The sequence below is a fragment of the Equus quagga genome, chromosome 11 (genome assembly GCF_021613505.1).
Source record: "Equus quagga isolate Etosha38 chromosome 11, UCLA_HA_Equagga_1.0, whole genome shotgun sequence".
Taxonomy (NCBI): Eukaryota; Metazoa; Chordata; class Mammalia; order Perissodactyla; family Equidae; genus Equus; species Equus quagga.
Window position 1 is genome coordinate 17,697,654 of NC_060277.1, and position 18,967 is coordinate 17,716,620.

Sequence of the window (18,967 nt, forward strand, 5' to 3'; positions counted from 1 at the left end):
CAAAAACGGACACATAGGTCAATGCAACAGAAGTGAGAGCCCAGAAATAAAACCACACAGCTAATCTTTAACAAAGGAGCCAAGAACATACAACGGGGAAAGGAAAGTCTCTTCAATAAATGGGGTTGGGAAAACTGGACAGCTACATACAAAATAGTGAAAGTAGACCATTATCTTACACCATACACAAAACTTAACTCAAAATGGATTAAAGACTTGAATGTAAGATCTAAAACCATAAACTCCTAGAAGAAAATACAGGCAGTACATTCTCTTACATCAGTCTTAGCATCTTTTCAAGTACCGTGTCTACTCAGACAAGAGAAACAAAAGAAAAAAATGAACAAACGGGACTACATCAGACTAAAAAGCTTCTGCAAGGCAAAGGAAATCAGGAACAAAATGAAAGACAATCCACAAACTGAGAGAAAATATTTTCAAATTATATATCCAACAAGGGGTTAATTTCCAAAATATATAAAGATCTCATACAATGCAACAACAAAAAAACAAACAACCTGATCAAAAAATGGGCAAAAGATATGAACATTTTTCCAAAGAAGATATTCAGATGGCCAACAAGCACATGAAAAGATGCTCACCATCACTAATTATTAGGGAAATGCAAATCAAAACTACAATGAGATATCACCTTACATCTGTCAGAACGGCTATAATTACCAAGACAAAAAAATAACAAATGTTGGAAAAGACATAGAGAAAACAGAACCCTCATGCACTGCTGGTGGGAATGCAAACTGGGGCAGCAACTATGGAAAACAGTATGGCGGGGTCAGCCCCCTGGCCGAGTGGTTAACTTCGTGCGCTCAGCTTTGGCAGCCCAGGGTTTCGCCAGTTCAGATCCTGGGTGTGGACATGGCACCACTCACTAGGCCATGCTGATGTGGCGTCCCACACAGCACAATAGAAGGACCTACAACTATAATATATAACTATGTACTGGGGGCTTTGGGGAGAAGGAGGTGGGAAAAAAAAAAAAAGACAGCATGGAGATTTCTCAAAAGATTAAAAATAGAAATACCATATGACCCAGCTATTCCACTACTGGGTATTTATCCAAAGAACTTGAAAGCAACAATTCAAAGAGACTTATGCACCCCTATGTTCAGTGCAGCATTATTCACAATAGCCAAGATGTGGAAGCAACCCAAGTGCCCCTCAACTGATGAATGGATAAAGAAGATGTGGTATATATACACAATGGAATACTACTCAGCCATTAAAAAAAGACAAAATCGTCCCATTTGACACACGGATAGATCTTGAGGGTATGATGCTAAGTGAAACAAGCCAGACAGAGAAAGACAAACACCACATGATTTCCTCATATGTGGAAGATAATCACGTGGATAAAGAAAACAGATTCGTGGTAACCAGAGGGGAAGGGGGTTGGGCAAAACGGGTAAAGGGGCACATATGTATGGTGACGGACAAAAATTATACTACTGGTGGTGAGCATGACACAGTCTATACAGAAACTGATAAACTATAAGGTACACCTGAAATTTCACAATGTTATAAACCCTTATAACTTCAAGAAAATAACTGGAGAAAAAACAGAAAATTTACAGCAAAAAGTTCCTAGGGGGCTCTACAGAGAATAAGGAAACCAAAGGCTTTTGATATGCAGTTGAAGAAAAATAAATAAAATATTCTATTTGATGTAACACGACCAATACAGTGGTATATTTGGTATAACATAATAGAAGGAACACTGAAAAAGGAGTCATGGATGACAGTAAGATTATATTCTTGGGATTGCTTCCTAAATAGCTCTTGAGTTAAACTTAGTAAGTTCAAACTAAAAAGAAAGAGGGAGAGGGAAAGTGTGGTACTTTAACATAATAAAAAATACATATTTGGTCTTTTGTCCCAGGTTCCTGGCACAGAGCTCCTAAAACCCTTGGAATTTCCCTAGTGATAGGGGTGAGGGAAGCATCTTTTGTTATTCGTAAGCTCCTTTCAACCATACCAGAGTTTATATTAACGAGGTGACTCTTGGTAGGCCCCTAGACAGCTTCAGGATGGGGGCTGGTTGCCAGAGGAATCAACCATGTGATTAGAGGGTTAGAACTTTCAGCCCCACCCTCGACGTCCAGGTAGGAGAGAGGAGCTGGAGATTGAGTTTAGTCACTAACAGCCCATGATTTAATCAATCATGCAGAGGTAATGGAACCTCCATAAAAATCCCTGGAGGACAGGGTTTGGAGAGCTTCCAGGTTGAACACACAGAGGTGCTCAGAGGGTGGCAGACCTGAAGAGGGCATGGCTACGTGATCCCTATGTGAAACGGTGCATTACCTCACCCACCCACCCCGCCTGCCCCCACCACTACTTTGCCCTATAGATCTCTTACATTTGGCTGTTTCTGAGTTGTATCCCTTATAATAAACTGGTAAACCTAAGTAAAGTGGCTTCCTGAGTTCTGTGAACCATTATAGCAAATTACCAAACCTTAGGAGGCAGTCATGGGAACCTCTATTTACAGTCGGTTGCTCAGAAGTACAGGTGGCTAGAGAATTGAACTGGCATCTGAAGTGGGGGCAGTCTTGTATGACCGAGCCCTTAAATTTGTAGAGTCTGACACTAACTCCAGGTAGTTAATATGGAATTGAACTGAACTGCTGGACATTCAGGTGGCGTCGAGAATTAAGAGAAATTCATTGTCAGTGTAGGAAAACATCCCGGAGGGAGGAAACCTGACAAGTAGAAGTCCTACTTTCAGGAATATTCATCCCTCCCCCTAAAAATCCTTAAGTCCTCTCATTTACCATGCAAGTGAGTTGACAACAAATTTCATTATCTCAAAACCATTTTCATGTGTAGGTCTTCAAACTTCAGAAACACAACAAGTATAACAACAATAACAACAAAAAAATCAGGCCTTCTAGTGCGAAAGGAACCTAGATGTCCTCCTTCATACTGCATCCTTGCGGGACAAAACCAAAAACAAATACACATGACTTACTAAGCAAACTGTCTAACATAGCTACATCCAAATCTGTGGATTTCTTTTGCTGCTGGGCTACTAACTGGCAAAAGTCCTGAGCAGCTCTCACAATATCTGCTTTTCCATCTTCTGGGGACAGCACCTTCACTGCCGATTGGCAATTTAAAACTGGAGGAAAAAGCAAAGAAGACATTAAAAAAAAAACACCCTCATCCAGATATATTTCAAAGTCAGGTTCAAGAAATACAAACTTCAGACCAAAATAAAGGTACAGTTTTTATAGTAAACAAGAATTGTTTAAGACTTTCAATTTCAAGATCAAAACATACTTAACTACTCTCCTCTGAAAAGACCCACATATCACATTTGTATATATATTTAAATACTGCCTTCTTTCCAAATGCTCAGAAAGCCCTTATACCTGTGAGTAAATCCTCTAGAAAATAGGAATTTTAATTATAGGGTAAACTATAATTTCCACTCGTCTAAAACACCATTTACAATTATAGTACAGTTAGCAGTAACACAGGATAGAAGATAAAAATAACGATTGTAGGAAAAAAATGTGTTTCAATGGAATATGCATTGTCTATAGTACACACATCTGCCTTATCAAATTTTGATTCTATGGAAGCTATTTTACAATTGATAGGATACTAGCTAAGTGATAGCAATGCCAAATTCTTGTCTGGTAGAGGTTCAATTATCCTCCCCCTAACCTCACAGAAAAACCAGTTTTGCCTCTCTTTACATATTCATTGATCTAGAAATGCATCCCTTCTTTGGATTCTTTTTTGAATCAGTATAAAATCTGCCTGGTTCCTAGTTGTTTGAGTTAAATAAAATCTTTAATGTGTTTTTTTTAGTATCTATGAGTCATGATTTCATCATTTTCTGAAAATTATATATTAACAAGATGAAGAAAGAAAAACCTAAATCTGATGATTAGAAGTGTTGACAATAAAGACTAATAGAGCAAAATTATTGAATAAATAAATGAGCGACAGAATTTGCCTTGAAACACAAACATTTCTGCATGTTAGCTATTCAACTTTACATTCATGCTTACCTTGATCATCTTTGTCATTACTATTTGCAAACTCTGGTGAGTATTTGGAACAATCTAAGCCCAGAAGTTCCTGCTGTTGTTTTAAAATTTCATCCATCAATCTGGAATTATTTCTTTTGAAAATACCTTAAAAAGAAAAAAAGCAAGTAAATCCCAACTAGGTTAATTTATCCTCTTCAATAATTAATGGATGCTTGTTGTGAAAACAACACTGGATTTAGAACTGAATTCCAAATGAAGCAGTGATGACTAATTCTAAACTAGAATCTAAAAGGAAAACATGACCACAAAACTTTATTAATACAAGAGTCTGGCTTCAGGCTAAAGTCAAAAAAAGGATGGGGTAACTACTTAAGTGTCAATATGAATATGATAGAAATTTAGACCCAGAAGGAAATTTTAAGAGATCATTTACTTGACATCTTTATTTACAAATTAAGAAACTGAGACCCAATATCCTTAAGAGACTTATCCAAAAATTTATAACTGCAGCAGTGGTCTCTAGCCGCAGAGCGCATATCTTCCAGACTCCCAGTCTAATGTAATTTCCGTGCAGATTTACTATGTGCATTCAATACTACTACCTCAATTTGATTAGTTTTTTCAATGGTAAGAGGGACTAACATGAATTATGTAAAAAGTAAAAGCCAGACAAAACTAACAAACCCAAAATTTAGTAAATTCAAACAAAACATAGGAATATACCACATAAAACTGTTTTTGATCCTCCAATCATGCACAGAAAATTTAACATTAACTACTACCATGTCACTGAGAAAGAGGAAGGAACTATGAGACATATATTTAATATAAAACTAATATAGAGACCTGTAACTAACAACAAGCAACAAGTTTTTGGCATTTTCAGAGAGGCCAGCCTTCTAACGGCCATTGCCTTTTTGACCCTTATCAAGTGTTCTTCTCTGTCAGATCTGAGTTTAAAACATTTCAAAGATTAACTGGGAGACAGAACATAGCAAATATATATAAAATAGCACAGAACGCACTGCATATGCTGTACACAAATGCCAACATGGTAGTATATGTGTAACAGCAGTTCAAAGATAAAAGCAGTCTCTTTTGGTAGGGAAAGGCTTTGTAAAACAAGCAAGACTTAAGCTGAGATGATCTCAGAAAGTTAAAGAGAAGAAAATGAGAGGATATCTGAATGGAGAAAATGCTTAAGAAAGAACACTGAACACTCACACAGACAAATGCTGCTGGTACAAAGGACCTGAGAAAAGGAGCAAAGGAATAGGTCTAATTTTCACTTCATTTTGCCTACCCACTGGGTAACCAATGATTTCTGAGCAATGTGGAAATGTATATCTTAGGAAAATTAACGTGGCAACGGTACAGAGAAAGCCAGGCAACAAACTACTGCAGTAGTCCATACATAATTTGATGAAGCAACGGAAAAGGATTCACTACAAGGGAAGAATTGGGCAAATAAAGAGCATGACTGACTTACAGGTGAACATGGAAAATTCCAGGGCTTTAATTCTGGGTAACAGAAAATGATAACATTTTTTTAAAGTAGAGAAATTCTACAAAGAGAACTGGTTTGAAGGAAAAAAGTTTAGTTTTAGATAGCTGAGGATAGAGTATTTAGGTGGGGGTTACTGTAAAAGTGATTAAGAGACACGAGGGAAGGATGTTCAAAAGAGGACAAATAACACTGTGTGGGTAGGGATCTTACCTGTTTTGCTTACCAGGGGCTAACATAGGGCCTAGCACAGAACAGACACTCAACAATTAAATGTCTGCTGAAAGAAGGCGAAGACGACAGGTCAGAGACTGGCTGGCGGATTGGGAAAGGCCTCTTTAGGGTAAGTGACATTTCAGCTGGCCGGTGAAGAATTAGGAGAATTTTGCAGGGGTGGGGCTAGGACGGCAACATAACAATGGGTGAGGGATGGAGGTGCAGATGTACATTTAGGAGTCATCCTCCTTAAGGTAAGAAGATAAGTAAATACACACACGAGATGACAAATAAGATTTCCAAAGGTAAAGGAGTATACATGAAGAAGAGCAGTGGGCTAAGGATGTGGCTCCTTACAAAAGCCACAATCATAGACTCTAAGCTTGGAAATAAAGAAGTGAACATTTTGTAACACCCATATCCAGAGCAGGATTAAACAAAAAAATATATTCCCAAATACAAAGAAAATTTTTAAAGGAAAGTGATTAATATCAGGAGCTATTTGAAAAACAATGTTTAGAACAGTAATATTTTCGTAGCAATACAGATGTATGGAATATAATCATTACCCTCAAGTCAAACATAAAATTCACATGAATGATACAAAAGCATATACTACAAAACAGCATATAAATATGTAATGTATTAGAAGATTTCCAATTACCTATGCAAGAAAAAAATAATTTACACCACACTTTGGTCTATATTTCAGGTATAAATTACGGAAGGCACATGAATTTCAAAATTTTTTAAATTTAAAAACATAAAATCTCCACAACACTACTGCCAGGACATATGAGTTTACTAAAAATAAAATGTTAAATAAATCTATTTCGGGGCCGGCGTAGTGGTTAGGTTGGCATGCTCTGCTTTGGCAGCCCGGGGTTCACAGGTTCAGATCCTGGGCGTGGACCTACACACCGCTCATCAAGCCACATACCAGATAGAGGAAGACTGGCACAGATGTTAGTTCAGTGCCAATCTTCCTCTCCAAAAATCAATCAATCAATCAATTTGTCCTATGAACTAACACTTATTCATTTTAATAGTAGCAACACTAGGAACCCTTGCTTTTGTCTTTTCACACCACAATGATCCCTTCCTTTGATATGCTAAAAGACCCATGCTTCAATTCTCACCAATTCACTCATCTTTACCTTTGCCTCCAGTTTAAATTGGGAAAGCTTTTAGGAACTCCTGCTGTCTCTAAGGCAATGGATGACAATCTTCATCACCAAACTGGTCACCACCTCTTCTCAATCTTTATCTTTTCCTTCTCAACCTTTCTGAAGTATTACCATCAATGACCACCCTGCTTCCTTCTCAAAGATCCCACCCTCATTCAAGCTCATCTGAATGTCCTCTCCTGGTTCAACTCCCAATCTGCTCCTTGAATGGCTCCTTCTCACTCTGCACTGAATCCTTTTCCTCACTCCACCCTAAGTGCAGACTACTCACTCCTCAGAGCTCTTACCTCTGCCCTCTCTTTCTGTCCCTGTGTTCCTCCATCTCTGATTCTAGTCACCCACAGGACTTTAAAACTATTCAGGACCAGGACAAGGGGAAGATGAGTGAGACAAAATTTAAGGGGACACCAAAAGAATCAGTAATTAGGATAAATAATAACAATGCAATATCTTTAGAATCTTAAAATTAATGCAAAACATCTATGCTGGACAAAACATTAAAATTTTAAGTAAAAACAGGATCAGTATTTGGTTCCTAACATTTCAAGTTCATTCAAACATTTAATCCTACCTACAAGTTGTGTAAGCATCTGAAAATGAACAAATCTAAAACCTGGTAGCTTATCTTTTAAAGCTAGCCCTCAAACACTTATATTACATCAAGTTAAGAAAATATATATAGAACAGTAAATAAGTGTAAAACTCATCTGCACTTAGGGACAAGGCCTGGAAGAGAAGAGGCAATATGAGAACGATAAATGCAAAAGGGTGACGAGACAATACGTGACTTAAAATCATAACTGCTATAAGTTGTTCATATAATTTTTTAAAAAACAGACCTTTTTCTTGTTGCTCTATTTCTAATAAAGGCATCACCACCTGCCCAGTCACCCAGGCATCTCCTCTACTCTCTAGCATTATAACCGCCACCCCGCCCCGACCAGTGCCCTGTTAATATGCTAAACCCACATAATAATCTACAGCAATATTTCCTTTTGTCCATTGTCTCCACTATTTCAAGTAATGGTCTTCTTCTTTATAATATTAAAGAAATATAAAAAGTACCTTCTACTGGGTCTTCCTGCCCCTTCTAGTAGGTATCACTAGATTAACTACCAGATTAACCTTCTTTGGGTACATCTTCAATCCTGGCACATTCCAACTTTTAATATCTTCGATGGCTCCCCAAATGCTTAAAGTATTAAGAACAAACTGCTCAGATCAGCATTAACATTCCAGCCTACGCTTCCACACTTGGGGGAAGGGGGGGCGGAAATAACTCATGTTTATGAAATAAATGAATCTTTCTATTTCTGTGTAATACTCTACCCCCAGCAAATCAGACTGCCTATGTTCCCCTACAAAACACGTGGAGTGACTCCAACTTCCGCCCTTTGTTCTGTTACCTTCCCAGCCTCACATCTGTAAAATTCTAATTCTTCACAGACCAGTTGGAATGTCACTTACCCTCAAGAGGCCTTTCTCAGTCTGCCAGCCAGATGTGCCCCATTCCCCCGACTCACCTCACCCCCTCCAAATGCACACATTTAGTTCAAACTCCTTAATAAATCAATAGTCTACTTTTTATTATAGTTAGAGCTTAAGCCCTCTACTGAAGTGTAGTGTACCTGTGAATTTGTGTCTTACTCATCTCTTTTCTCCTAAGGCACCTTCCACACAGCAGGAGTTCAATGTCTATTTAATAAACTGAATTATCAGTGCACAAAGCGCCGCCCAACAACAACAAAACCCAAAGGGACATGTCATTGAATGGAATTTTTTAGGTTTCCAGGAACCTCTCACTTCCTTACTGCACACACGCAGAAACTCTATTAAAAAGGAAGACTATTACAGAGGCACAGTTACAAAGTATCTTTTATAAAGAAGACTTTCATAAAGTTATTTTAAACAGTACCTCTGTCTTGGCTGATTTGGATGAAAAGATGAAACAAAAAAGTATTCTTTCTGAGAAGTACTAAATGTGTAGATAAGACATGATCAGCAAGATGATTCCTGATCCCTCACAGTTTGACCCCAATCCAGCAATATGATTATACTCTGCGGTACTTACCTCGCTTCTCCAGAAACAGTGCTATCAGCTTACAATTCTCTACAGGACTCCGAGTCTACACATATCCCCTCCACATGACACACAAGAAATACAACAAGATATATAAGCGTGCCTCTGACTGAGATAGGCAATTCCTCTAGCAATATCATAGTATATGTGGAGATTCTTTTTCTCATATCATAATTCATCTTGTTTGCCTTCACAGAATCTAAAGTCAAAATGATGTAATAAAAGTAAAAAAACTATCACAAAAGTTGAAACTACATATACTATGGTATCAGATTTTACTCAGAGTTTGAATGTTACCAAAAAAGCTCACTTTGCTGGTGGGTGAAAAATGGATTCTATAGGGGTCAGAATAGAAATGAAGACCAATCAAAGGGCTACAGCAGTAATCCAGGTGAAGGATAATGATAACTCAAACTTGGGTGGCTCAAAGAACTAAAACGTGGCAAATTTAGGACATATTCTAGAAGAAAGACCAAGGAGGCCTGTTGATAGATTACAGGTGGGACATGATACCATGTAGGAGATGACTCACATATGACATCTAAGTGATTAGCCTGAGCAACTGATTGGAAGGAAGCAGTATTTTGTGAGATGGGAAAACTGTGAGTGACGCAGGTTTGGAGAGAAGAAAATTCAAGAGTGCTGTTTTGGACATGTTAAGCATTTGAGATGCTAATAAAATAAAAGTAGAGGTGTTAGGCAGGGAGTTGGACACAGGAGCCTGGAATTATGGGAGAGATCAGGACTGGAGATACTAAGCATACAGATGATATATAAAGCCAAGGGATTAGAAAAATCATCTAGGATAGGGATCGGCAAAGTACTCCTACTGGAACACAGCCAAGCCCATCCACTTATGGCTGCTTTCTGGCTACATCGGAAGAGTTGAGTGACAGGGACCATACAGCACTAAACCTAAAACATTTACTAGCTGGCCCTTTGTGACCCCCGATCTAGAAGACAGAGTGAACAACACAAAGACAAGGGCAGACACACAGCACAAAATTCTAGGACACCCCAACATATAGAAGTGGAGCAAATGAGGAGAAGCCAGACATAAGGCTCAGAAGGAAGAGGCAGTGAGACAGGAAGAAATCCAACCACACGAAACATCATGGAAGCCAAGAGAGAAGATACTTCAAAGACAGTGGAATTAAGCATGCCCTATCCACCTTTTAGATGATACAGTGCATTCAGGCCCTTTATTGGAGTCTTTAAAAAATCTTTGCTATATTAGTTAAAATGACATTTTAGACTTATTTATAGGTTTCACTATTTCATCTAAACTTACACTCCAGTATGTACATGTTAACTGAGTAATAAAGCCATAAGATACATACTTTTTTCAAATTAAGGGAACCAAGTAACAAGGAGTTTAATTAGCCAAGTATTTAGGCAGTAAATCTTATCTGTATCCCTTAAACATAGCTTCTTTTAAAATTTATGCAAAATGATCAATTCTATAAAATGAGATTCCTAAAATATGTGTTAAACATATCTCCTTTTAAATCTGAAGTTAGAATTTTTACTATGGTTAGTCCTTGCCTTCTATAGAAAGAGATTTTTAAAGATCTATCTAGGGGCGGGCTCTGTGGTGTACTGGTCAAGTTCGGCATGCTCCACTTCAGCAACCCGGCATGGACCTATGCCACTTGTCAGCCATACTGTGGCAGCAACCCACAGACAAAAATAGAGGAAGACTGGCACAGACGTTAGCTCAGGACGAATCTTCCACAGCAGAAAAGAAAAAAAGAAAGAAACAAAGACAAATTAACAGCAAGAATTTATAAGGACAAGGGAAGGAAAAGGGAGAAAAGTGAGATAAACACTGAAACAATCTCTCTTAGTTATAAAGCATTTCACCAGCTATGGAATTAAAGTAACACTTCTTTATAAATAAATGCCCAACCTTCAAAATAGCCTACCTTGTTTCTTTTTAAACTAGACACCTACATAAGTTTCCTATGGTTATCCTCATTTAATTCTCTAACAATCCAATAATACCACTATTAGAGGCAATCATCAGAGAAGAAAACATATGCTTATGGAGCAATTATTTAAAATGAAAAAAAAGTCTACCATTAAAATTTTACATGACTGAAGTAATCATAACAAAATAAATCTTGTAAGCCATTAAACAATTTTATTTCAAGAGAGAGCCCCAGGATCCCTCACAGAACAACAATCATACTGGAATTAGCATGCTATAGCAATGAAGCAGATATGTGTAATGGTGGCACAGTATAATGGAATGAGTGCTGGGTTTGAAGTCCCAGCTCTTCAGCAAGAGATGTGTAAAACGAACAAGCCACGTGGGCTTTCTCGGCCTCTGGCTGCACATTTTAAAAATGAGAATATCTTCACAGATTCTGCTTGCTTGACAAAGAAATAGTTCAATACAGAGAAAGAGCTCCATAAAATTAAATTCAGTTGATTAAAAAAGTAAAGTGTGAGCGGCTTGCCCATGACCAAGTGGTTAAAGTTCCGTGCACTCAGTTTTGGTGGCCCAGGTCCATGGGTTCAGATCCCAGGCAATGACCTACTCCACTCATCAGCCATGCTGTGGAGGCATCCCACATACAAAGTAGAGGAAGACTGGCACAGATGTTAGCTCAGGGCTAATCTTCCTCAAGCAAAAAAAAGAGGAAGATTGGCAATGCGCTTTAGCTCAGGGTGAATCTTCCTCACCAAAAAAAAAAAAAAAAAAGTAAAGTGTGTCCTATGACTCACCCGATGAACATTTATGTAAGTGGTATGAAGAAAACTCTATTTGCCTTTATATATCTTCTACAAATCATTTCTGTCACCTGTACATAGTACTTTACCAAGGCTTTAAGACAACCCAACATAATCAGGAATAGTACTAAGAGTGACTGCATTGTGGTCACATTCTTTTACCAACGTAAGTCAGTATAGCACAATAGTTAAGTACAAAAGCTTTGGAAATAAAATCTGGTTCAAATTCTAGATTTGCTCCTTATTAGATATGGGTTCTTGGATTTCTAAGTCTCAGTTTCTTGATTTGTAAACCTGCTAAGAATTTAATGGACTTCTTTGCATAGTATCTGGTACATACTAAGAGTTCAACAAAGAGTATTCATTACTATTAAGTAAAGGTTTATTTTCATACACAGACCCCGTACTACGGTTAAACAAAAGGGTACTCAGAGAATAGGGTTATCCCAAAAGTTAACAAAAGCAGGACAGAGCTTTTCAGAGACAGAGCAAAACTGGGGATGGAACAGTCAAGAGAGGCCGCCTAGGAGGTGATAGTCAGAAAGGACACACCAGGATTGATGATAGCCTTTTGACAGGAAGCTAGCCCTTTGGCAGAAAAAGGAGAAGAGGATATTCCACAATGCTAAGATAAATGTGAAATTCTGTACAGAAGCAAACTACACAAAGGTGAACATTGGGAATAGAATGCTCCCTTATATGAGTTTTCACAGGAAGGAAGACAAGTGCTCCAGTTTGTATTGTTTGGTACATCAAAATTTATATTTGGACTTTTTACACTCTGGCAACTCTACATTTCAACATAAGGAGACCAAAAGTTAATAAAATCATACTTTGCAATAGGATCTGTGTCACTGTGCCAAATAAGTAAACTAGGGCATACTATGTTCTTCTTCCTCCATTATTTTAAGGCTTCTGGGTATTTGTTTTGGGAAACAAACTACAACTCAGTTCATTATTCTTATCTATAAGAAATGCAGCCCTTCTTTCTATTCGAGTAATACATATTGACTACCCATTACATGTATAACGTCAAGGTACACTCTATATGAGAAACAAAAATGAGACGGATAGATAGCACCTTTGGAGCTTACAATCTAGCAAGAAAATTCAAGCACATACGCATATGTCTACTGCTTTACAAAACAGAGAATGGAAGTACCTTTAGAGATGTACAAAATTCTAAGGAGAATCAGGGATAGAGCAAGATTAGGAATGGAACAGTGAAGAGAGACTACCTAAGAGGTGACAGCTAGGACGGACTTACAAGGATCAACAACAGCCTTCTGACACATAGACAGTCATTTGTGAGGAAAAAGAGATGAAGACACTCCAGGAGGAGGAAACATCAAGTAACCTAATTACAGCTGTAAGCAAAAGGCTTTTCAAATAGGGAGAAATAGGTTGGGAAGTCTGAGAACAAACTGCTCAGACCTTTTTAATGCTAGTGTGAGAGATTTTGTACCCAAAAAACCATTTCATAATTCACCTAGTATGGATTTACAACTATGGAAGTAACACTAAAAAGAGTGCCACACAAGATTGCTATTGTCTTGTTACTGAATTCTCATATAGAAGGCAATGCCTTATTCTAAATCACTCCAATTTATAGTAAGTAATATTAAGACCCACCCCATATTATCCTCACTCATGAAAAGGAACATGAAGGTTGAATAATTTGATGTAAGGCAAGTAGCAAAGCATCCTTTGATTTGTGTTACAGTTAAACTTCAGTGTGCAGATATATTATATAGATAGCTCGATAAAAATGGAGATGCTCAGATCCCACTTCCCTAATTCGGTCTGATCAATAATTGTGTTGAATCTGTATTTTTTTTATAAGCATCCCCAATGACTCCTTCACAGATAGTCCACAGACCATGTTTTGAAAAATACCATCCTACAGCAAGGTTCCCAGCATGGCACCAATACAACCAGGCAATATGGACAGGTTCCATCACTGAAGATAATAATACATATTATTATCTAGATGTGGATCTCGGCATACTTCAAGTCAGACCCAGGCAAGCACAGCACCCCAAGGCCATAGCACCAAAAGCCCCCAAGCTCCAGTTTTTGTACCATCCCAATTATGGTCATTTCTTAAATTATAATCATGTAGACAAAACAGTCAAATCTTACCGGAATTCTGAGCTCAAGACATTCCTGAGAAAACAACTTCAATTTCTGAAAGATGAAAGAATTACTGGCAGAAATTACTACAATCAAGAAACATTGCAGGGCAATGAAAATAAAAAGAGCAGTTTGCTGGCAGAGGCAAACGAAGGTAATTACCGATGGATTTTTTAGTCCAAAAAGTACATATAATCTAGATCCAACTACAGCCAGCCCTGGTGTTCTAGTGGTTAGGCTTCAGCACTCTTATCACCATGGCTCAGGTTTGTTTCCGGATGAGGGAATCACACCACCCATCTGTCAGGTGCTGTACTGTGGAGGCTGCGTGTTACTGTGATGCTGAAAGCTATGCCACTGGTATTTCAAATACCAGCAGGGTCACCCACAGTGGTTGGTTTCAGCAGAGCTTCCAGACTAAGACAGACTAGGAAGAAGGATCTGGCCACCCACTTCCAAAAAAGTGACCACAAAAACTCTATGAATAGCTGCGGAGTATTGTCTGATATAGAGCTGGAAGATGAGAGGATGGTGCAAAAAGACCAGGCAGAGTTCCAGGGTCACTAGGAGTTGGAATCAACCTGACAGCACGAACAACAAAGATCCAACTATAATCAGAATGAATACTCATTTAAATATAAATTCTTGGATGAAGGGTATATAGGACAGGAGAAATAGAAGGTGGTACAGTAGCTTATCTCCAAGATGGCTGCCATCATTCCCCCCAACCCCACCCCTTCTGTATAAGCCATTTTCTAATTGAGAGGTAAAGTCTGTTTCTCCATTTTCTTAATTTTGGGCAGACCGGTGACTTCTCAGACCAAGAGAATACAGCAGAAGTAACAGTGGATGATTTTGTAAGCTAGGTCATAAGAAGCCTTGTAGCTTTGACATGTGGCTAAGTCTCTGGGAACACACCCTGGGGAAAGCTGACTACCTGTAACAAGTCTGACTACCCTGAGGCCACTGGTAAATAAGGAAACCCAAGCTGGCCATGTGGACAGACCATGTGAAGACAGATGACCCACCTAGCCTCATTTATTCCAGCCATCACAAACCACATACCAGACGTATGAGGAGAAACCTTTAAGTCTCAGCTACTCTCTGACTGTAACCTTATAAGTGGGACCAACACTAAGGAAAAAATGCCCAACTGAATTGTGTTTTAAAATACTGTACTTGGTGGTAGACTACAAAGTAACAAATAACCAGAACAGTTGCCCAAGGCTTCATCCTACCTCATTTCTCAACTTTTCATTAGTCACGAGCCGCATAATGACATTTCAGTAAACAACAGACCACATATACCATAGTGGTCCCATTAGATTAGTACCCTAGAGCCTAGGTGTGTAGGCTACACCATCTAGGTCTGTGTAAGTGCACTCTATGATGTTCGCACAACGAAATCACCTAATGATGCATTTCTCAGAACATATCCCTGTCATTAAAAGATCCAGGACTGTACATAAACTTACCTATTGTATTTACTGTTCCCAACACATTACTCAATGTTGCTGTTCAAGCTAGTCTAATGGGAATGTTGCCATGATGAATTCCCCATTCACACACACACACACAACACTATACTGTTCATGCTAATCCAAATTCTACCTATTTTTGCAAGGTGTAGCTCAGGTGTCACCGCCTTCCTTACTACAGACATGGGGGCAACCCTGCTCCTCAAGGATTTTCCTCTTCTTCTCTGCTCAGATAAAGTCTCTGCCACTCGCTAACATTTATATATTAGCTTGCATTAATTTTTAGTAGATAACCCTAACTTGTGTGTACACTCTTTAAGAGATACCATTTCTTGTACTCCTTTGTATCCCAGAGCTTTAGACCACCGCAGGTACTCAATAAATGTAATATTTATGAGTACGCCCACAGGCTTTTTTTTAATAAGTTAAATATCTATACAGAAATAAGCTTAAATAAAAGTTTGTTTTGGAGAACTGACTAAAGCTTAAATATCTGTACTTCCCCTGAAAAGGGACAATTTTTCTCACATATCCACACGGCTTGCTCCCTCACCTCTTTCAGGTCTATCCTCAAGTCACTGAGGCCTTCTTCGGCCACCATCTATTAAAACTGCACCCATTCCACCACCACTGACTTTCAACATGCCCATCTCCTTTCTCTGCTTTATTTTTCCTCATTGCACTTATGATCTAACATACCACACATTTCACTCATTTGCAGTATTTGTCACACTTCCACTAAGACGTCAGTTCTGGGAGCAGCGGGATTTTTGTTTGTTTTGATCACTGCTGCACCCCATGCCCAGAATAGTAGCTGGTACTACACAGATGCCCTACTGTCACCTGTTAAAAGAAGGAATGAATGAATCAAAACCCAAAATGGCTGAATCGGAAGTCTCTTATTTCAAACAATGAAATTATCCCTTATCTCTTAAAAAATAATTAAAACTGCTTTTGCAGTAGGACACAAAGTGCTCTAAGTCCATTCATGGAACATGCTCCTTAAAACGCCTTTTGGTTATCAGTCAATAGTTGCTTAGCTTGATTTCTTCCTTTTCATTACCAATCATTTTTCTTTTAGCAAATATGACACAGGCTATTTCTGATTCATATCAGCAATTCAATAACAGGAATTGCCGGAACAAGGAAGTGTGGCAATGTTACAATCTGTGTCAGCAAGCACAGGCACCAAGTTAGACAATTAAGCTATACATTTTCCTTCCCCACCAGAATCACCTGAATATAAGTGATCCACTTAAAACTCAAGTCACTATGTTGCCTGATAACTTTAACTAAGTTCTATTTCTGCTTCACTTACTTTTCTTCCCAGACAACACTTCTGTTGCATTGCTTTAAGCAAAGACTGTGTTGCCTCTTTACAGTCTCGTGATTTCTACTGGTCAGGCTGAGTTCATGGGCAAGTTCCATAAAATGTCAGTCCCTCAGTATATTAAACTTTACATTTGATGATGACAAGTACTGAGTCACCATTTTCTTTGCCAGCTTCGAGGAAGGTAGTAGATCAATCAAAGACTAATACCCTTTAAGAGTTACTGTCTGATCTTGACCTACCTTTTCAGACAAAACCCTACACTTAAGCCTATCTAAAGATTTAAAGATTAGAAATCAAGTCGTAGCTTCTGTGGAGCATACCAGCAATTTAAGTTACTGAAAAGAGAATAAAACATTCCTTTCCTTTCTTCCATACCAGTATCCTAAATCATTCTTATCACCCCACAGGTTTATTTCTAAGAAAATTTTCCTGCTTTCAGGATTTGATTGAAACCCAAACCAGACATTGAGAGCCTTCCTCAATCTTACCTTCTACTCATTCTTCAACATCGGGCTTAAAGCCCATCTCCTCTGCATGAACTTCTCAAGTTCCTCCATTCAGACTTTCTCTCCCCACATCTCACAGTAGTTACCTACTCTCAACACTTCTTGTTATTAACCATGCCACTTATGCTAAGTGTCTACTCCCCATAAGCCTGAGAGTCCATGGAATTGAATATAAGATTCCAAGGAATGTGCCTAACACAGTGCTTTAGGTTTGTAGCCACTTGATAAACGATGCACTTTTGTACTTATAAAAATTCCTTATGGTGGAATTCATTCCCTCAATCAAAACTTATGGGAGGACAGTTATTGTGTCAATTGCCACGTTGGCCACTGAGGATCAATAATCACACACCATCCCAGACTTCCAAAGGCAGGAGGTGACCATTTTCCTCTCTGCCTATTCAGTCTCTCACCTAACTTTTCATAAGCCCAGTTCAAATGCCACCTGGCCTCAACCACTCAGCTTATGCATAAATCTTCCACGGCTTGACTGTGACTTGAGAAGAGTGCCTTGAATCTCTCTGAACAAAGAGTCCCGTGTAACAAAAGGGCACATATGTAAAAAAATCACAGACTAAAATCTCAATCCGCCTAATCAAACCTTTGTGATTTCGGACAAATCAGTGAATGTTTTTAATCCTCAGCTCCCTCATTTGTGAAACAAGGGCATACAAAGCCATCTACCTGACTGGGGCATTATAAAGAATATGAAATATTTTTAAAATCTATAGAAAGCGAATGAATCGAACTCAGGGACTTAGATGTTCAATAAAGCTTATCTTCCTTCCTCGAAAGCTCTAGCACTCCAACTTGCACTCAAAGGCCGAGGGGCCGGAAAACTCTTGGAGTCAGGAGGGCTGCGGTGAGCGGCGGGCCCCAGGGACACCTGCCAGACGTGCGGTCCCCGCGCTCAGAGGCGCCCCGGTCCCCCTCCCCGCGCCGGGCCTCACCTTGGTGGTCGTAGACGCTAATGTAGGAGATGCCCACCGCCATACACCACACCACGAGGCTCGCGATGTCCGAGAAGCTGGGCTCCTGCTCCTCCTCGGTGATCACCAGGCCCATGTGCACAGGCAGCTTCTCCAGGGCACGGCCGTCCGCGCGCCAGCGCAGCCGGAGGTGGGCGCCGGCCGGGCCCGGCCCCCCGCGCGGGTGCCGGTGATGCCTGCGGTTCCTGCCGGCAGCCGGACGCTTGCGGAGCGTGAAGCCGAGCGGCGCTAGGACCGCGGCGGAGGCGGCGCGACAGCAGCGCCGCCAGATCCAGTTCCAGGTGCCGAAGCGAACGCGGAGCCAGGAGGTGAGCGTGCGGTGCAGGCAAAGCAGAGCGTGCAGCACCCGCCACACCAGCTCGTACAGCCCCGTCATACTCTCGTGGCGCCCCGGCGCCCCCCCTCCGGGCCTCCCACCCCCGCGGCGCGGCGGCTGCTTATCTGCCCCTGCGGCCGGCGCGGGCCATTGCTCCGCGTCCCCCGCCCCCCGCGCCGTACCCCTTTCTACTGCCAACACCTCACCTCGCCCCCGCCGCCATCTTCCTCCTGCCTCCACAGCCCCGGCCCCGCTAGTACATGGACAATTCTGATTGGCCGCCGTGGAAGTCTGACGCGGCGTCTGAGTCCGAGGATGTGGCCTCGCCTGGCGGGCGAGAGAGGGCGCGCGCCTGCCAACCAGGTGGGCCCGAGGCCGAGGGCGCCCCCTGGCCGTGGGAGGGCGAGGAGCGGACGCCACCGACCGGGAGCGGGACCCCAGCAAGGTGCTCGTCGTCTTGTTGGAAT

General features: G+C 40.2%; 1 protein-coding gene across 1 annotated transcript in view; it reads right to left on the reverse strand.

Annotated features, from left to right (window-relative positions):
- NUS1 (NUS1 dehydrodolichyl diphosphate synthase subunit) overlaps positions 1 to 18,731 on the reverse strand; it is a 30,658-nt gene extending 11,927 nt beyond the window's left edge. Inside the window, exons 1-3 of the mRNA XM_046676059.1 lie at positions 18,146 to 18,731; positions 4,041 to 4,166; positions 2,990 to 3,139 (exon numbers count right to left, since the gene is read on the reverse strand). Coding sequence (XP_046532015.1) covers positions 2,990 to 3,139; positions 4,041 to 4,166; positions 18,146 to 18,560 — 691 coding nt within the window. The 5' untranslated portion in view covers positions 18,561 to 18,731. The remainder of the gene's footprint in view (positions 1 to 2,989; positions 3,140 to 4,040; positions 4,167 to 18,145) is intronic.
- Positions 18,732 to 18,967: the final 236 nt, after the last annotated feature.